Source organism: Pholcus phalangioides, unplaced genomic scaffold, assembly GCF_987345545.1.
Source record: "Pholcus phalangioides strain wild (caught in Gottingen) unplaced genomic scaffold, Ppha-v1.0 ptg000015l_1, whole genome shotgun sequence".
NCBI lineage: Eukaryota > Metazoa > Arthropoda > Arachnida > Araneae > Pholcidae > Pholcus > Pholcus phalangioides.
Genome location: NW_028301608.1, coordinates 113,724,584 through 113,741,295, shown reverse-complemented (window position 1 = coordinate 113,741,295; position 16,712 = coordinate 113,724,584). Strand labels below are relative to the sequence as shown.

The window sequence follows — 16,712 nt, the reverse complement described above, 5'->3', positions numbered from 1 at the left end:
ATCAACGATGAATTCAATTCACAGTTTAAGGACACTCACGCCTATTGGTTAACATCCCCCCCCCCTCTTTTTCCTAATTGTGAAGGTACAGGTTCAAACCTAGCAAGCGACAAAGTGGTGGTCGGCTGAAGTTGGCTTCTTGCGGTTTTTCAACTTAAAGTAGTCAATGCAAGAGCAGCCACCCCTTCAGCACGATTCTTACATTGCACGAAAATCCAGGTCCTTCTTCAAGCAAGTAGAGGAGGCTTTGTGTGGAAACTTTTTAATTGAACCCTACACAGCTGAAATTATCAATAATTATCCACAGCAATAAATCGCATGGTGCCAGATCCGGACTGTAAGTGGGGAGCAGTGACATAGTTTCAATATTACAATTGCCTATGATGTTTGATTTTTGAAAAGCTTGTGGCAACACATGCTGTCGACCCGGATGATGGGTAAACGTATACCGCGCTTAAACGGATAAAATTCCTCCGGCATCAAAATTTCTCCCATCGAGACAACGTTCAAGTTCCCCGCTTAATATGATAATTTCAACTACCTTTTTCCCGCTTAATGGAATATTACGCTTCACACGTCAACTATTAATAGGCATAGACCATTATACGCATCATGTTTTATTCAGTGAAAATTTTTAAATGAATTGAAATATGTGACTAGGTTAAGATAAATACATTTGAGAGTAGGTACTGGCCTCCAGGTATTCAAGTTGTCTTCAAAACGTACATTTAATTATTTTCGTTTTGTTTTCTGTTGGGCCAATAGAGGGCGCTAACTTTCCTAATGAAAAGTAAAAACACATTAGGTGCGTGATCATTGTAATTTAATATAATTTCAATTCATTTTTGATGTCTGATTTATTCGAGAAGCTTTATTAATATTGATCTTTCATCAGTTCTCAATGTACAAACCTACTTTGTAAAATGACAATTGTTCCCCGGATAATCGGATACGCGCTTAATCGGATTTGTGTGATGGAATCGTTGATATCCGATTAAGTCGGACGACTGTTTGGAGAAAGCGTCGTGAAAGTGTAGAAACATCAGCTGTGCTGGATTTTAACTGAGAAGCTTCCTAAAAAGCCTTTTCTGCTTGATTTGAAAAGTGGATTGAACGATGGGACCATTGCATATCATCTCAGGGAAGATTCTTTGAAATTATTTGTTGCTCTACCCTTTCTTTATTTCTTTCAAACCGAGCAAAACGCCTGTTTATCACCATGGGCAAAACCAGTTTGGCACAGTGGTTGTCGGTTGGAGTAGGTTTTCTGTGGTTTTTAAACTTCAAGGCACGAATGGAAGCCGGTCTTCCAGTTGATAAATGTGATGCATCTGTACCGATCATCCGTAGTATTATTTGTCATGTTTATCAACGACGCTTGGGTACTATGCATAATCACCGGTAAAAGTGAACAAATTTTGGGGAATTTGTGAAACTGGCCAAAATTTTCGGTGATTATGCATAATAACCGGATTTATCACATTTACTGTAACACGCCGATTCGTTAGAAATTTCGTAGAGGAATGTGTGCGAGATGCATGTACTCTCTTGAGGGGGTGCAAGGACATGCAAAAATCACCATTCATTAGCTGTTTTCTCCCTTTTCGATAACGGAATGCAACGACAGGAGGACTGAGTATCGATATCCGTAAAACATTCGGAACATTCGTAAAATATTTTCGAATCGTATTATTGAATATTTACACCAGTCTAAAGCCAATTTCTTTAAAAGCGTTCGTTCATACCCGTCTCTAGAGCCGGTTCCTCTCAACAGGAACTGGTGAAAAAAAAAGCGGGAAGATTCAACAATCGCATAACGTACATCTCTGGAGACATTAATTTTACAATTTTTACTGCGTTGTAGTTTAAGAAAAACTCGAGAATCGAATATAATTTCAAACATTAAAAAAAATTAAAATTTTGAACTCGGTAGCGTACGTAATGACTGGAACCCAGATTATATGCAAATGCATATGCATTAGCATATTTTGGCCTTTTTTAGCATATGAATGCATAAAATATAAGATTTTTCAGAACAAATGCATATTTTTGAAGGTTTTTATATCTCGATTATATTTTATAACTTTTCAAATGAATATTGCTAATATAATATCTTCATAACATCTTTTTTGTTCCACAGACGAATTAATGTAGATGTTTGTAACATTTTCCAGACATCAACCGTCTTATAGTAACGCTATTTCTAGAGATAGCGTCGACGTTTTTGTGTTACTGGTATTTCGTTAATGAGCAGCCATGACTCAATAGAAATAAACAATGCCTAAATAACAAAAACTATGTAGACGTTATTTGTGTGGAGTGTGTGCATATGCAGTATACACATCTGGGAGGGGGATATATGTTTGAATAGGCACTAAGAAACAGAAAAATATGCATTTTAAAAACATCTGTTTGTTTTTACCCGTGGTGATTTTTAATGCATATTTCCTCATTTTTGGTACATATTTTGGAATATTTAACTTTTCAGAATTTTTAGTGCATGTTTTGGCGTTTTTAAGTGCGTATCTGCATATTTTTGGAGTACATTTCGCCACTTTTTCCAGTGCATGTAATCCAAGCTCTAGTAATGACTAACAACCGCCCGTGGTGCTCCGGAATTCACAAGAAATGATTTCCTTCATTTATTTTTGGCTCGTTATCTAGTCTTTAATTATTAATAGATTTTGTTTTTTTTTCGCGTTTGTAAAACAAAAAGTGTTCAGAATTTTTATCGCATTCCGCATGAAAAGCAGGTACTTTTGTTTCCGTTGTTTAAGAAAAATGATTATTATTATGTCTTTAATATTTGTTTTTCTGTCCTGTTCTTTTTTTCTTTCTTCTTATTATTATTATTATTGTCCTTTGTGAATGTTTTCAAGCATATCTTGGACGTTCATCCATTGTAATAAAATAAAAATATATTATAAATAATATACTGTATATAAAATATAATATATATTTTCGTAGATTCTGTTGACAACAATAGTGATTGCAACATTATAACAATATATTTTTTTTTTAACCAGAACACCTCGAAAAACTTAAACTAATTTCATTTTACCGTTTATACTTTTTGAAGAAAAGAATGCATGAAAACACATTTCAATGCTGACAAAAGTGATCTTCTTCAGGAAAAAGCAATGAATTGACGTCTGGCGGCCGTTTATGACAGGAGTTTCTCAAACTTTTTCCACCCGCAGTGTCCGTTTCTCTAATCAACGCTTATCCACTGCTTTCCAGAGCAGTTTAACACATAATCTCTTCCAAAAACCTCTGTGAAGGCCGCTGGTCCGCGGCTCACAATTTGAGCGCCCCTGGTCTAAGTTTTTGTTCAACCAGAATTTAAAAAGAAACTATAGTAGACTCGACTATCCCGTACTGTCCGGCCTAGTAAAAAAATTAATGGAAATAATTATCCGGTTTTGGGGTGTGACTACGCAAAATCGAATCTACCATTAAAATCTCCCGCACTAAAATCTAGCCACACCTCAAAACCGGACCGGTTTCTGCGCGGGTTAGATCGTAAGTGCAGGAACATTGAGCCGCGGAAGAGTTCATCTTAAGTCTATCTCTTGATATCTGCGTCATCATTCATCAATGAAGAGTGAAATAATTTTAAATAATTTGTATAACAATTAAACTTACGTTTTAAGTTAATGGTTTGTTTATTTTGGAAGCGTACTGTATGAATTCATTATATTATACAGTTTATATGATTTTGCATTTCTTGCAATCAAAAAACAGACATAAAATAATTTATCCTAAGAAAAAAGAACCTAAAAAATATGTCCAATATTTTATTCTTGGAACATTAATTCTTTAATAAATTTTTAAAACGTATAGTTCAGTACATAACAAACATTAAGTACTCGTCAGTACTGAGAAGTCGGAAAATATGAATAGGAGCGGGTTTATGTATAAAAAAGGTGTTTTTGATGGGGTTTTTTTGGTGGAGGTAGGAGAAGTGAGCATTTATGAAACTCCGGTCTATTCTGCTTTTTTTTGTTATCCGGCTCGCCCTTCCGCCACATTAGGCCGTATGGCCCACAGTCTACTGTATAATCGTCGAAAAAATGTACAGAGACAATTCGTGCTGCCAGTTTCATTCATTCAAAGTTTTTTTCCCCATCATGAAAAACTTCTATTTCGGAGCAAACGTGCCGTAACGAAAGAGACTACTTAAATTAATTGCACACCATAACAATACCAATACTAATCTATAACATCTTCGCTGCAGAGGTACACATATGTGTACATACTTTTTAACGGTTTGAAAGGAATTTAAGGGTTATTTTTTTTAAGTTAAGACATTGCATGCGTAAGGGTACCCGACTCAAATGGTCCTAGTAATATATCGACCCAAATTAATTGTTCAATTAATTGATGAAAACATTCCTCTTTAAAGGAAATTTTGACGTACAATAGATAAAAATCATTCAATTTTTCATTTTTATAATAGTTAGTTTTTACTCAGGTTTGAAAATGATAAATCAATTAGCTTGACACAAAACCTAACATTCTACGCAGGATTCACTGGTGATATGCATTTGGTTTTGGTTAAAAGAGAAATGTATTTCAGTCTGCAGATAAGTTTACAGACTAATAATAAAAACGCCAAATTTCGACTTTTTCAGTCTTTCTGTAGCAGCAAATGGTCTGTTACTCGTGCCATTTAAACTTGAGAGACAATTTTCTTATAAATTAAATCCATTTTAACTTGGAAGCATCGCCTTTAACTTTAACTGCACTCATAACTCAAAGGCATTCATAATTCGATGAACCGAATTATACTTGTGTTCAGTTCCATTGCGAAGAAAATGAAGTACGGAATTAGAATTGAATTCATGGCATTCAGATGAAGGTAGAATAAAAGTTAGTAATATCTAGTACCCGTAGCGTAATCAAATTATTAAATTGCATTTGATAAATGATTCTGAGATTTATTTGAATTAAAATCATCTATGATATTCTCTATCTCAATTTTGGGTCAATTGATATAAAATATAGATAACTGAATTGCCCTTTATATTTCTCGGCTTATGCCTATAATATTAATTCTAACTTTCGAAAAGTACAGTTTTTGTAAGCTCAAAAATAAGTTTTAGTTGTTAATACAGTAGAGGCTGGTTATAACAACCCCATTTTATAGCGACCATTTCATTACAAAAACCGATACGCTAAGTCCCATATGTTTTCATAGAACTGGTATCGTATATGTTTTATTTCCAATATTACGACCCTCCCAGTATAGCGTCCGTTTTCGATGGGACGAAGGGGAGGGTCGTTATATCGAGCGTCGACTGTATACCTTTATTACATATTCTTGAATAACAGATTTTATAAGTTTTTAGAGACGTACATATTCACTGCAGACCCATTGCACTGCTTCTGAGAAATCAAGAGTTTCCTTGGATCTAGTTTATCTGGGAGTTTATCTGCCTAGCAATTTGTTTTCAGTTTAGGTTCAAGATATTGTATTTCTGAAAGAATTCAATGAAAAGACGTAAAGATTCAGATGAATTTGAAAAGCTTTATAGTTTCATCAATATTGATCATCCACGATTAAGCGCGGTAGTTTATTTCTCAAAAATACAGTACGTAATAAAAGCTATAAATATGCACAATTTTTAAACTAATACGTTAATAGTTATGCATTTTTAATTGGGTTGCTGTATTTTTGGAAATACATGACATCCATATTTGTTATGGGCATCTTTTTCTCAGCCACCTCGTTGGGCATTTTGTCTGTTGTGACCTTGTATTTGTATAAGAAAATTGATGTTGCTTTGAAAGTCCAGTTTATAAAATAAATTTGTTAGTGACAGACACACAAATCGAATCTTCAAAATTTAAACATTTATTGATATTCTGTGGTGGGTAATGAAATGAAACATTCGTTACTTTCTGAAAAATTATTATATTCCATCGGATTATTTCCTAGTATGTTTGTGTGAGACATTGAATTTATGGTCCGGCATCATTTTTTTGACAAAAGCTTCGAATGGATTATTTAAAGATGTGTTCAGGATATTTTTTCTAATAATTTTAGTATTTAAATAATTATAAATATGAATTATTAATTAAAAATATTCAATAATACACTAATTGTAACAAAATAATTAAAGCCCCACTTTGTGCTTATTCCTCAGCATATAACCGAATTCGCCGCATATCTATACGATTCTGTGATTCTTTACGCCGAAGCACTCTCTGGAGTCCTGAGAGAAGATGGAGATCCAAAGAATGGGACGGATATCATCCAGAGAATTATTGCAAGGAAAAGGTATAGAAGTACGTAACGCGATATACGCTATGCTTATCATAATGTGTTATTGAGGTAAAATCATTAAATAAATTGATTTTAAAACATCATCTTAATCTCGATAATGTGTTGTTTGTGTGCTGTATATGTGATATTGTAATATAGAAAATTGAAATTTAAACTTTTTTTTTTTCTTTTGATCTCTTCACGTGCGAGCTTTCGGTACTAAATTTGGATGATCTCTATTTGACGAATCGATGATAAATCTGGTAACTTTGTCCAAACCACGGCCGTCTCAAATCCAAGCCAATGAAACTAAAGATCACGTGACTATGTGTTTGATCCTCGGGCATGGGGGACTCGATGTGTATGGGCACGTCACTCACGCGCTGGGGATGAATGTAGGGAATAGCCTCCTCTGCTTAGATAATATATTCTCTAAATCAGACGTATAAAGTCACCTCATCTCTAGCTTCATTGGAATTGTTTTGAAGCAGCCATGTCGTGAAAAAGAAGAAGCGGAAAAGAAAAAAAAATAGAATAAAAAAAAAAGGGAAAAAACTCATCTCTGCCTCGTTTGCCGGACGAGTACTCTCATCACTAAGCTATTAGTCCATCAGCTATTAGCTTATTGTAAGTCCATCCGCTCAGCATATATATGCTCCAATAAAGGAAAATCTCTATCTTCTCTGTAGCTTAATGATGTGAGCACTCGCCCGGGACACGAGTTCGGCTCCCGGTAGAGGCAGCGATGTGTTTTTTTTCCTTCCTTAAAAAAAAAAAAATCAATATCTCAAAAAATAAAATATCTTCACAACATTCAGTTTTCTGTATGTCTTCCATTAACAAGTGGAGAGCGACATCATGCCACATAAATTTTGTTTAAAGTGAAGCTCCCTTGTTTTTTTTTCAATGTCAATTTCATAGTTTCATAACCGATATACGATAATCAGTTTTTGAGAGCCTGAGCTGAATGAACTCTCTTAGAGGTGTGAATAAGTATCACGTCATGAATGTAATGTTAAACATTATCGGTGAAAACTCGGATGTTTCAGGCATCACCGGAGCATGGATACAAATCGATGAAAACGGAGACGTTGGAGGAAATTACACGATCCTAGCCTTGCAGCCATTCCCGGAGAATCTAACACTGAAGGGTATATCGTCAGATCAGAGGCGGAAACTCACTCATCTCATGAGACCCGTAGCTACATTCCAACATGATAACAATTCCAAAGAACCGGTGAGTAAATTTCACGCTTGAATATCAAATAGATACGGGTTAGAGAGTCGATAAAAGCTCTTCCTAAAATCGATTTCAAAAGCATACGAAGAAAAAATTCGAATTATCCTTAAAAATTTATTCATTTTTTACAGTTCTTATAACTATGTCACTGCAGAAGCTCGAAGTGCGACTACTTCGTGAATTGGCCGAGAGTTTTGGCCAAATTACGATTTCTAGAAATGATTTGGTCGTTGGCTGGCCAGTTCACGGAGGAACTGGGGATCTCTGGCCTATGTTCGATGTGCTGATGTAAGATGGTCTGAATTCATATTTTTCATCGCCAACGTGTGATACATGGTTATATATAGTAGCTGTATTGGAATAGCACCATGTGACGAAAGAAAAAAGAAAGAGAAACCGATTTATATATATAATAATACAGAAATTCCGTCAAGAAAAATTATTACCGCATCATTATGATGAGTTGCCATAACTAACGCGAACATAATTATCACGAAAAAATACGTCGAAATGACGATGACCCCGAATCATGTCTTTTTCTTTTAGGATTTCGGCCAGGGATCTCCGGCCACTTCACGAACTGGCTGATCAAAGCCCGAAATTCGGACATTGCAGTCTCCAATTTACAGCGAAATTAGCCAATTCGTGAACTGGTCGATTTTAGGCTTCGGCAGTAACATATGAACAGCGACAAGAAATTAAGTATGAAAAATTGACCCGTCGAAAATGATTCATAAATTACGAAGAAAACTTTAATTAACTAAAATCGTTCTCCGTGTTTAATAGAATCTTTTGCCTTTTCTTGGGTTTTACGCAAAGAAGACAGATGTTTGGAAACAAAAGTTCGAAAAGAAGTTTTGACATCTCTTATTTAATAAGAAATGTTTCAACTGAAAAATAATAATTTTTCTTCGAAAATTTGATTATATTTATGAAACTAATTTAATCGCAGACTCCATCAGAAAAATACAATGTGCTTTCCAGTTTTACGCATGGGTTTCGTGGCTACTACAGAAATGATGTGAAGGGGAAAATATTATTTCTGTACGACATGGTAATAAACGAATTGAATATTTTCAAAGAAGGTGGGGCGAAGCGAATTTAATTTTTCCAGATTCAGCTAGATTTCAAGCTTTTTCAATCAGGATAAGAAAATAATTTACGAGTGGAACAAACAGATTTCTGACAATAGTATTGTGTGAAGTGAAAATATTGTGCAATTTATTCAAGGCTGAAATCTCAATAATTCGAATATGTAGAGGCCGATGAAAAACTTTGACTTGTCGTTAGTTCGACTTATCGGAAATTCTGATTTCGGGGAAATAAAGAAAAGGCTTTTGTGTATATTGACAGTTTTGCATTTACGAATATTGTGTTAGTGAAAAAGTCAAATTACTGGACGTGGAGAAATTGGCGAGGATGAATCATTTCAATTCGTAATCAGGTGATGAAAATATTGAAAAACAAAACACGAGGATGTTCGTATTATGAGTATAGATATATACACAACAAAGTCGCCCTCAAGGTGCGATCAAACCGGGCCCCGTGCTTTGTGAGGACTCGTACTCACGGTAAATTATTGGAAGCTTTCAACAATATTCTAAAATTATTAATTCCATTAATTCCGAACTTTCATCAATTCTGGAATTATTTCTATTATTAATTCAGAATTTTCATCAATTCTGGCCTTCTGCTATCCAGTGGCTATAATACAGACGAAAAAAAAGAAAAAAAATATCTAGTTTTCACAGAAGAGAAAGGTGCAGGAGGAAAAAAAATAAAAATGATGGGAAAAAAGCAGAAAAAGAGAGGAAAAAAGGAGAGCCAGAGTGCAAAAAGTTTTCTTTTTTTTTAAATTTAGATCTAGCCAAGAAGTACGAGAGGCGATGAGTGGCGACCTGTTGTTATTTTTTATTAATTTTTTGTGGCTTTATTAATTGCACTCCAACACAATTTTTTTTAGTTTTTACGTGTTTCTGGATCAGATGAATGAAAATTCTGAGTGAATGCTTTATAATTTTTTTAAGGACGACACCTTGGGACTCTTTTTTTGCAAGAGGATAAATTCATTTTTTTTTAAAATTCATCTCATTCCTAAAAACTTCGACTTAAGGAAAACATAACTCGAAGTTAACTTTAAACACTAAAATAATATTGAAGGTTCTGAAACGGAGAGAAAACTTCGATTCTACCCTGAGCTTACAAGCGAATTGGCAAGAAATTCTTTCTATTTGACGGATCGGTAATAAATATAGTAACCTTGTCCTAACTTAACCGCATGTTGGAAAAGGGAAAAAACACAAATAAAAGATAAGGGGATGTACAAAGTTATATTTATTTTCACTCTCAACCAACCTGTTCTCTTTCACTCTTATAAGAAAGATACATCATATGTGAGGGAAAAAATCGCTATCCAAAAAATCCAAAAGAAAAAAGAAATGTGAGGTTGCAACAAAGCTTCGGGATGATCAGGAGAGACGAAAGAAAACAGAGTGAACTTGTTTGAACTCGATTCACTCGCGTCTGGACGCAATATTGCGTCCTTTAATCGTTTGAAGTGGTTAAACAGATGTTCGACTCATCGGAATTCGAGTTATCCAGAACTGTATATGGTTGTTATTGCATCGAATACTTATAAGAAAATAACTTTTTATCGTAAAAAAATAATGTGTCAACATTTTTTTGCAGATCTTCACTTACTTAGGAGTTCCAATTCACTGGGTTGCTGGATTCGCTCCATTCGATGAACCCCCATGTGGTTTCGATGGAAGAGCCTGTATCCCACCGCCAGGTAATATTTCGTTGCAGGTAGATATTCTCTGCTACAGGAGACTAAATAAATCAGTTGTGTGTATACCTAACAGTCATTGTGTGCATCTAATGCTATATGTGAGGTTAGTGCTGCCACCTATATTCCAGAATTCTGAAAGAAAGGGATAAAATATTTTTACCTTTGCTCTATTTTCTAACGGGGGAAGATCTATTGCACTCGTGTAACTCGAATTGGGAAAAACCAACTTCACCTGACCACCACTGTGCCATCTCCGGGGTTCGAACCTTGATACTGACGAAGGGAATCCATGACGGTGCCTGTACAATGGCACACGATTCACTTTGTCTAAAATTTTAATATCCTAAAATTTCATTATAACCCCCCCTCCCCAAGATGACGCCAGTCTCCTCTGATCACACGAAGGTTTGATCTTCGTGTGATCTGTTTTCTTGAAGAATTCTGGAAACAAAATTCAATTTTCTTTGCGGGGAATCGAACCCACTTTATCTCGGTTACCACTTGAATGCATTAGATCACTACGCTACAAAGGCAATGAACCTCGCTACTTGGAACTCATGTGCATTGGAGAGGACCATACAGGGACAGTCAGATCTAAATTCAAATACTAACTCAAAGACAACGGCAGACCAATTACCTGACGAGTTGGCTGAAAAAAAGATCACCATAAAAATATGGATGTCAAATGTGAACAAAATACAGCAACTCAATATCATGTCGTATATCAATATTGCATGCATGCATGACAGAGGAAACTAGCAATTTATACTATGCAATGCACTGCCCATAAAAAAGGTCATGGTTGTCTTATCTAAGTATCCACAGCTTGATTTATCCCACTATGCTTATCGTATTTTTCAAACGTTCCAATTGTGTTACCCCCGGGGATATGCTATGCCATTTTGTTCACTATCCCAGTAGAGAAAAATTCTCTGCGACACCACAACCTGGAATTGCCCCTTACCCAATCGATACTGGCGACCCTTGTCGAGGCAGTCGATATGCAGTGTAATAATAACTCATCACCCCCCCCCCCCGACCCAGACCTGCGTTCCTCCATTGTATATTCAACAAATCAAGCCCTTCATAGCTCAAGCTCACAACTGCTGACACTGCCATCAGGTGGCTTCTATGGGATTCGATTCCTCGCAAAGGCAGTCGAATTTTCTTTCCTGAGAATTCACCTTCGCACCATTCAGCCTGTTGACACCCTCAAATATCAGCGGGGAATGACATCATATTAGTATAAATACCATCTGGTGGTCTCAGTTATGACTGACTGCCCATATTCTGTCCCGTTTCCTCACACCCGAGCTCCAAAAAAAGTGGATTGTTGCCTTTGTAGGCGCAATGGTCAAATGTGCTCATCCTACTTTACCGCACACCAACTCCAGTCATATGGTTTACGGAAAATTCACCGCCAACAATTCACCGCCGGAAAATTCACCGACAACAATTCACCGCTAGGAAAATTCACCGGCCAACAATTCACCGCCATGCTATTCACCGCTAGGAAAATTCACCGGCCAACAATTCACCGCCATGCAATTCACCGCTAGGAAAATTCACCGCTTGGAAAATTCACCGACCAACAATTCACCGCCATTCAATTCACCACTAGGAAAATTCACCGACCAACAATTCACCGCTAGGAAAATTCACCGACCAACAATTCACCGATATGCAATTCACCGACGACAGTTCGATGCGAGTCAGTTAGCGAGGGAATGAGCGATTGAGTTACTGAGTGAGTGAGTGACCGAGTGAGTGACTGAGTGACCGAGTGAGTAAGTGATTCAGTGACCGAGTGAGTAAGTGATTCAGTGAGCGAGTGGGTTACTGATTCAGTGAGCGAGTGGGTTACTGATTCAATGAGCGAGTAAGTCAGTCCGTGAGTGAGTGAGCGAGCTGCTAAGTGAGTGAGCGATCTAGTGAGTGAGTGATCTATTGAGTGAGTAATACAAATACAAATACAAATACAACGCCACAACAGGCAAATTGCCCAACGAGGTGGCTGACTTAAGAACATCATGGATCCCCGAGCCATTTTTTGGAGTCCCTACCTACCACTGCTACACCACACATGCACCCCCCCCCCGCGGAACCCCCCAACGAACCCCCAACGAATCGGTCCATAAGTGCCATATCCTAAAGATATGACGGAAAGTTTAAATAATGACTTTATGAGAAGAAATTCAGATGATACGGATTCGGGTTGCTGGATTTTATTCGTTGGTAAAATGAATATTTGCAGTGGCCCTCACAGGGGGATGCCCGATTGGCTTCCGAGTCAGGGGTCTCGTTTCATTTTGGGGGCACTGGATGCATCTCATTCTTTTCTGTCGTTTAACATTGTAGAATTTTCAACAGTGGAAGCCCGAGATAAATCCAGTGTCTGGGTGCCCCACTAAATATCTGCGTATTGGGTCCCCGTTACTGGATGTGGGCCCTGGATTTATTCGTTTTAAAATTGCGGGGCCCCATGGAAAAGTTCACAGGTTTCATTTCGGGTGTCCCTGGATGAATCTCATTGATTTTAATTGTTTAACATTGTAAAATTTGCAACACATCGGTAGCCCGAGATAAATACAGTCAGGGCCACCCCCCTAAAATTGAACGAATTGGAGTTTGGGGACCCCCATGGGGAAGTTTTCTGGGGTTACTTGATGGATCACATTTGTTTTTTGTTGCTTTATTATTATAAAATTCGCTTCTTCTGTAAGCTGGTGCTTTCACGTGTCCCTTTCCATAGCACGCTGATGAAGTGAAACGAAATAAACAAGATATGTTATGAAGAGAAAAGGGGGGGGGGGGGGTTGGCCGCCAAAGGTGGTAGGGGGGCAGAGCCCCTAGTACTGTATATAAAATACCATGTCCTGACTGATTCATCATCGCCGAGCCAAAACCGCTGAAGCTGTAAATATGACATTAGATCAATATTGTAATATAGACTCATTGAGAAGGGATTTTTCCAAACTCAACCCCCTAAGGGAGGTTTCAAAAGTTATATGGAGCAATCAGCACTGAGCCGAAGTCGCTTAAGCCATAAATATGAAATTTAGTTAGTATTATATTTTATAATGTACATACACACTAAGACAGGATTTCTGAAAGTTCATCACCCATGGGGGTTATGAGGTGAGAGTAATTTTGAGATTGCAAAAACACACGAGAGCGAAGCCGCGGATAACAACTGGTAATAAAATATAATGCTTACTAAATTTTATATTTATGGCTTCAGGGATTTCGGCTCAGTGATGATTACTCCATATAACCTTTGAACCCCCCCCCCCCTTTATTAGGAGGGTTGAATTTTGACATTTGACTTACAGTCTTAGACTTAAAACGAACATTCGATTATGTTGATTTAAATATTCTAACAAATAAAAACACTTCTCAGCAGGCAAATGAGGTAATGTACTATATTGGTTTAAAACATATTACTACAATAGGAAAAAAGTTGCCATAATAAATGGTAAAATCAGCACATTTGAAATATAATGAAAAGAGTCCCACAAGGATCGGCCCTTGGGTCATAATTATTTCTAGTTTATATTAATGATTTATGTAAAATTAAGTAGAACGGTAAAATAATTTCATTCGCAGATGACACAAGCCTATATGTTGAAGACGGGGGTGGATTTAGAGCTCGCTATTGGTAGGGGTGATTTTACAAATCTTTAAAAATCTAGTCTAGGCATCGGTGACCACATGTCCTGCATTTTGTCTCGTATTTTCCGTGACAGTTCGGTTTTTCTGTTTTTTCTTCTCTATAAAGACTTTTTGAAAAATGTCACGGTTTTACTCGTTTATAGTTGAAGTTTTCTTGAATTTTTTGTTTAATTTTTTGTTGCAATATTACCATATAGAAGTTCCGAAAATTTCATAAAATATCGCATTTCGTTTGAGGGGAAATCTAAGGAGAGCACCTACATCCAGCAGTGGATTGAAATTGGTTGTTGATGATGCCACACCTATTAAAACCAGTATTTTAAATACAGTTAAACTCGGTTATAACGACATCGAAGATTTCGCGGGATTTCGGCGTTATAACCGATCTGGCTGTATTGCTTTCACTTTTAGAATATTGTTCTAGAGCTCTTTTGGTTATTTTCTAACATTTACCGGTGATTATGTATGATCCCCACCTCATATTAGTTCACTACGACGCAGTTCGTTTTGTAGAGGCCATATAATTATGTCCTACTACTGATGCTGGAAAACAAATTAATGAAATAAAGTGAATATAAAGATAAGTTTAATTTTCTCAATCAGCAAAACGGGTAAAAGAAAGCCATAGCCTCATATTGTTTAAAATTATATGCGTGAGTTCAAAAATCGTATGAAATTATCTCGTTTTAAACATCCAATTCTTGGACATAAAACCTCTTGGGTGACAAATAACATTTTCGAAAACTGAAACTCACGGAACCACAGCTTCAAGAAACGATATAAAAAATGACATTCTTTTTGGGCAATGTTAGAGGAGTATTTTAGAAGGATAATTTTCACACAGTTTTCATTACATACATATTCAATTGGTAATTTTCAATCAAAACCTACAATATTTAATTAGTAATATCTGACAAAATTTTCATTCAAAACATACAGTATTTATTTAACAATTTTCGACATGATTTCCTTCCTTACATATTTATAATTAAAGGGTTCCAATCTACTAATCTAGAAAAGCAGATAACACGCAAATGTAAGAAAAAACGGGAGAAAAATATTCATTTCTCACAAATATTGATATCATAATTAAAATGATACATTATGAGCTCTCAAATAGTCTTTAATGTCACATCCTTGATGGTACTTATCAACTAAATTCTTTAATCTCTGCGCAGAGTCCCGGTATTTCTTTCTCCTAATGTGATGGTTTTGTCCACTTACAATTTGCTCCATCCGAACTTCATTCAAACTCTGTTCTCTTTTTATGGCACCGATGAACTTCCACATATCTGGGTGGTGAGCAGATAATTGCTGTTGGAACGCTCGATGCCATCCTTCTATAGAATTGTTGGTAAATCGTTACGCGTTCCTTGAAAGCAGTTCCGAATGTCGATGTCAAAGCGCGACGACCACCACGACGAAGAGGACGCCCGATCCAAGTGTCTTCAAATCAACACTTCATCATAAATACGTTTTCGGAACAATCGGATTTTTTAATCATTTGTGACACTACTACGTTAAAAACTAACTAACTAACCAATTCACTCACTCCCTCACTCACTTACTGACCATTCACTCACTCCCTCACTTACCAATTCACTCACTCCCTCACTCACTTACTGACCATTCACTCACTCCCTCACTTACCAATTCACTCACTCCCTCACTTACCAATTCACTCACTCCCTCACTTACCAATTCACTCACTCCCTCACTCACTTACTGACCATTCACTCACTCCCTCACTTACCAATTCACTCACTCCCTCACTCACTTACTGACCATTCACTCACTCCCTCACTTACCAATTCACTCACTCCCTCACTTACCAATTCACTCACTCCCTCACTCACTTACTGACCATTCACTCACTGCCTCACTTACCAATTCACTCACTCCCTCACTCACTAACCAATTTACTCGCTGGCTCAATCACTGACTCGATCAACCACTTACTCACTCGGTCACTCAGTCACTACTGGGTCACTCACTCACCCGCTCAATCACTTACTCACTCGGTCACTCAATCACTTACTTACTCGTCACTCACTGGGTCACTCACTCACTCGGTCACTCAATCACTTACTTACTCGGTCACTCAGTCACTCACTCACTCACTCGGTCACTCAATCACTTACTTACTCGGTCGCTCAGTCACTCACTCACTCACTCACTGGGTCACTCACTTCCTCACTGGGTCACTCACTCACTCGATAACTCAATCACTGACTTACTCTGTCACTCAGTCACTCACTGGGTCACTCAATCACTGACTTACTCTGTCACTCAGTCACTCACTGGGTCACTCAATCACTTACTTACTCGGTCACTCAGTCACTCACTGGGTCACTCACTCACTCGGTCACTCAATCACTGACTCGGTCACTGGATCAATCACTCGGTCACTCAATCACTTACTCTCTCGGTCGCTCAATCACTGACTCAGTCACTCAATCACTGACTCGGTCACTCAATCACTGACTCACTCGGTCACTCAGTCACTCACTGGGTCACTCACTCACTCAGTAACTCAATCGCTCACTCCCTCGCATTGAACTGTTGTCGGTGAATTGCTAGTCGGTGAATTTTCCTAGCGGTGAATTGTTGGTCGGTGAATTTTCCGGCGGTGAATTGTTGGTCGGTGAATTTTCCGGCGGTGAATTGTTGTCGGTGAATTGCTGGCGGTGAATTTTCCGGACACGCAGTCATATATCGCCATACGGAAATTTCCAACCAGT

General features: G+C 37.3%; 1 protein-coding gene across 1 annotated transcript in view; it reads left to right on the top strand.

Annotated features, from left to right (window-relative positions):
* Positions 1-16,712, top strand: part of LOC149077630 (receptor-type guanylate cyclase Gyc76C-like) — a 245,037-nt gene that overhangs the window by 157,866 nt on the left and 70,459 nt on the right. The window contains exons 6-8 of the mRNA XM_089245179.1: positions 6,150-6,291; positions 7,318-7,505; positions 10,197-10,299. Of these exons, the coding sequence (XP_089101305.1) occupies positions 6,150-6,291; positions 7,318-7,505; positions 10,197-10,299 (433 nt within the window). The remainder of the gene's footprint in view (positions 1-6,149; positions 6,292-7,317; positions 7,506-10,196; positions 10,300-16,712) is intronic.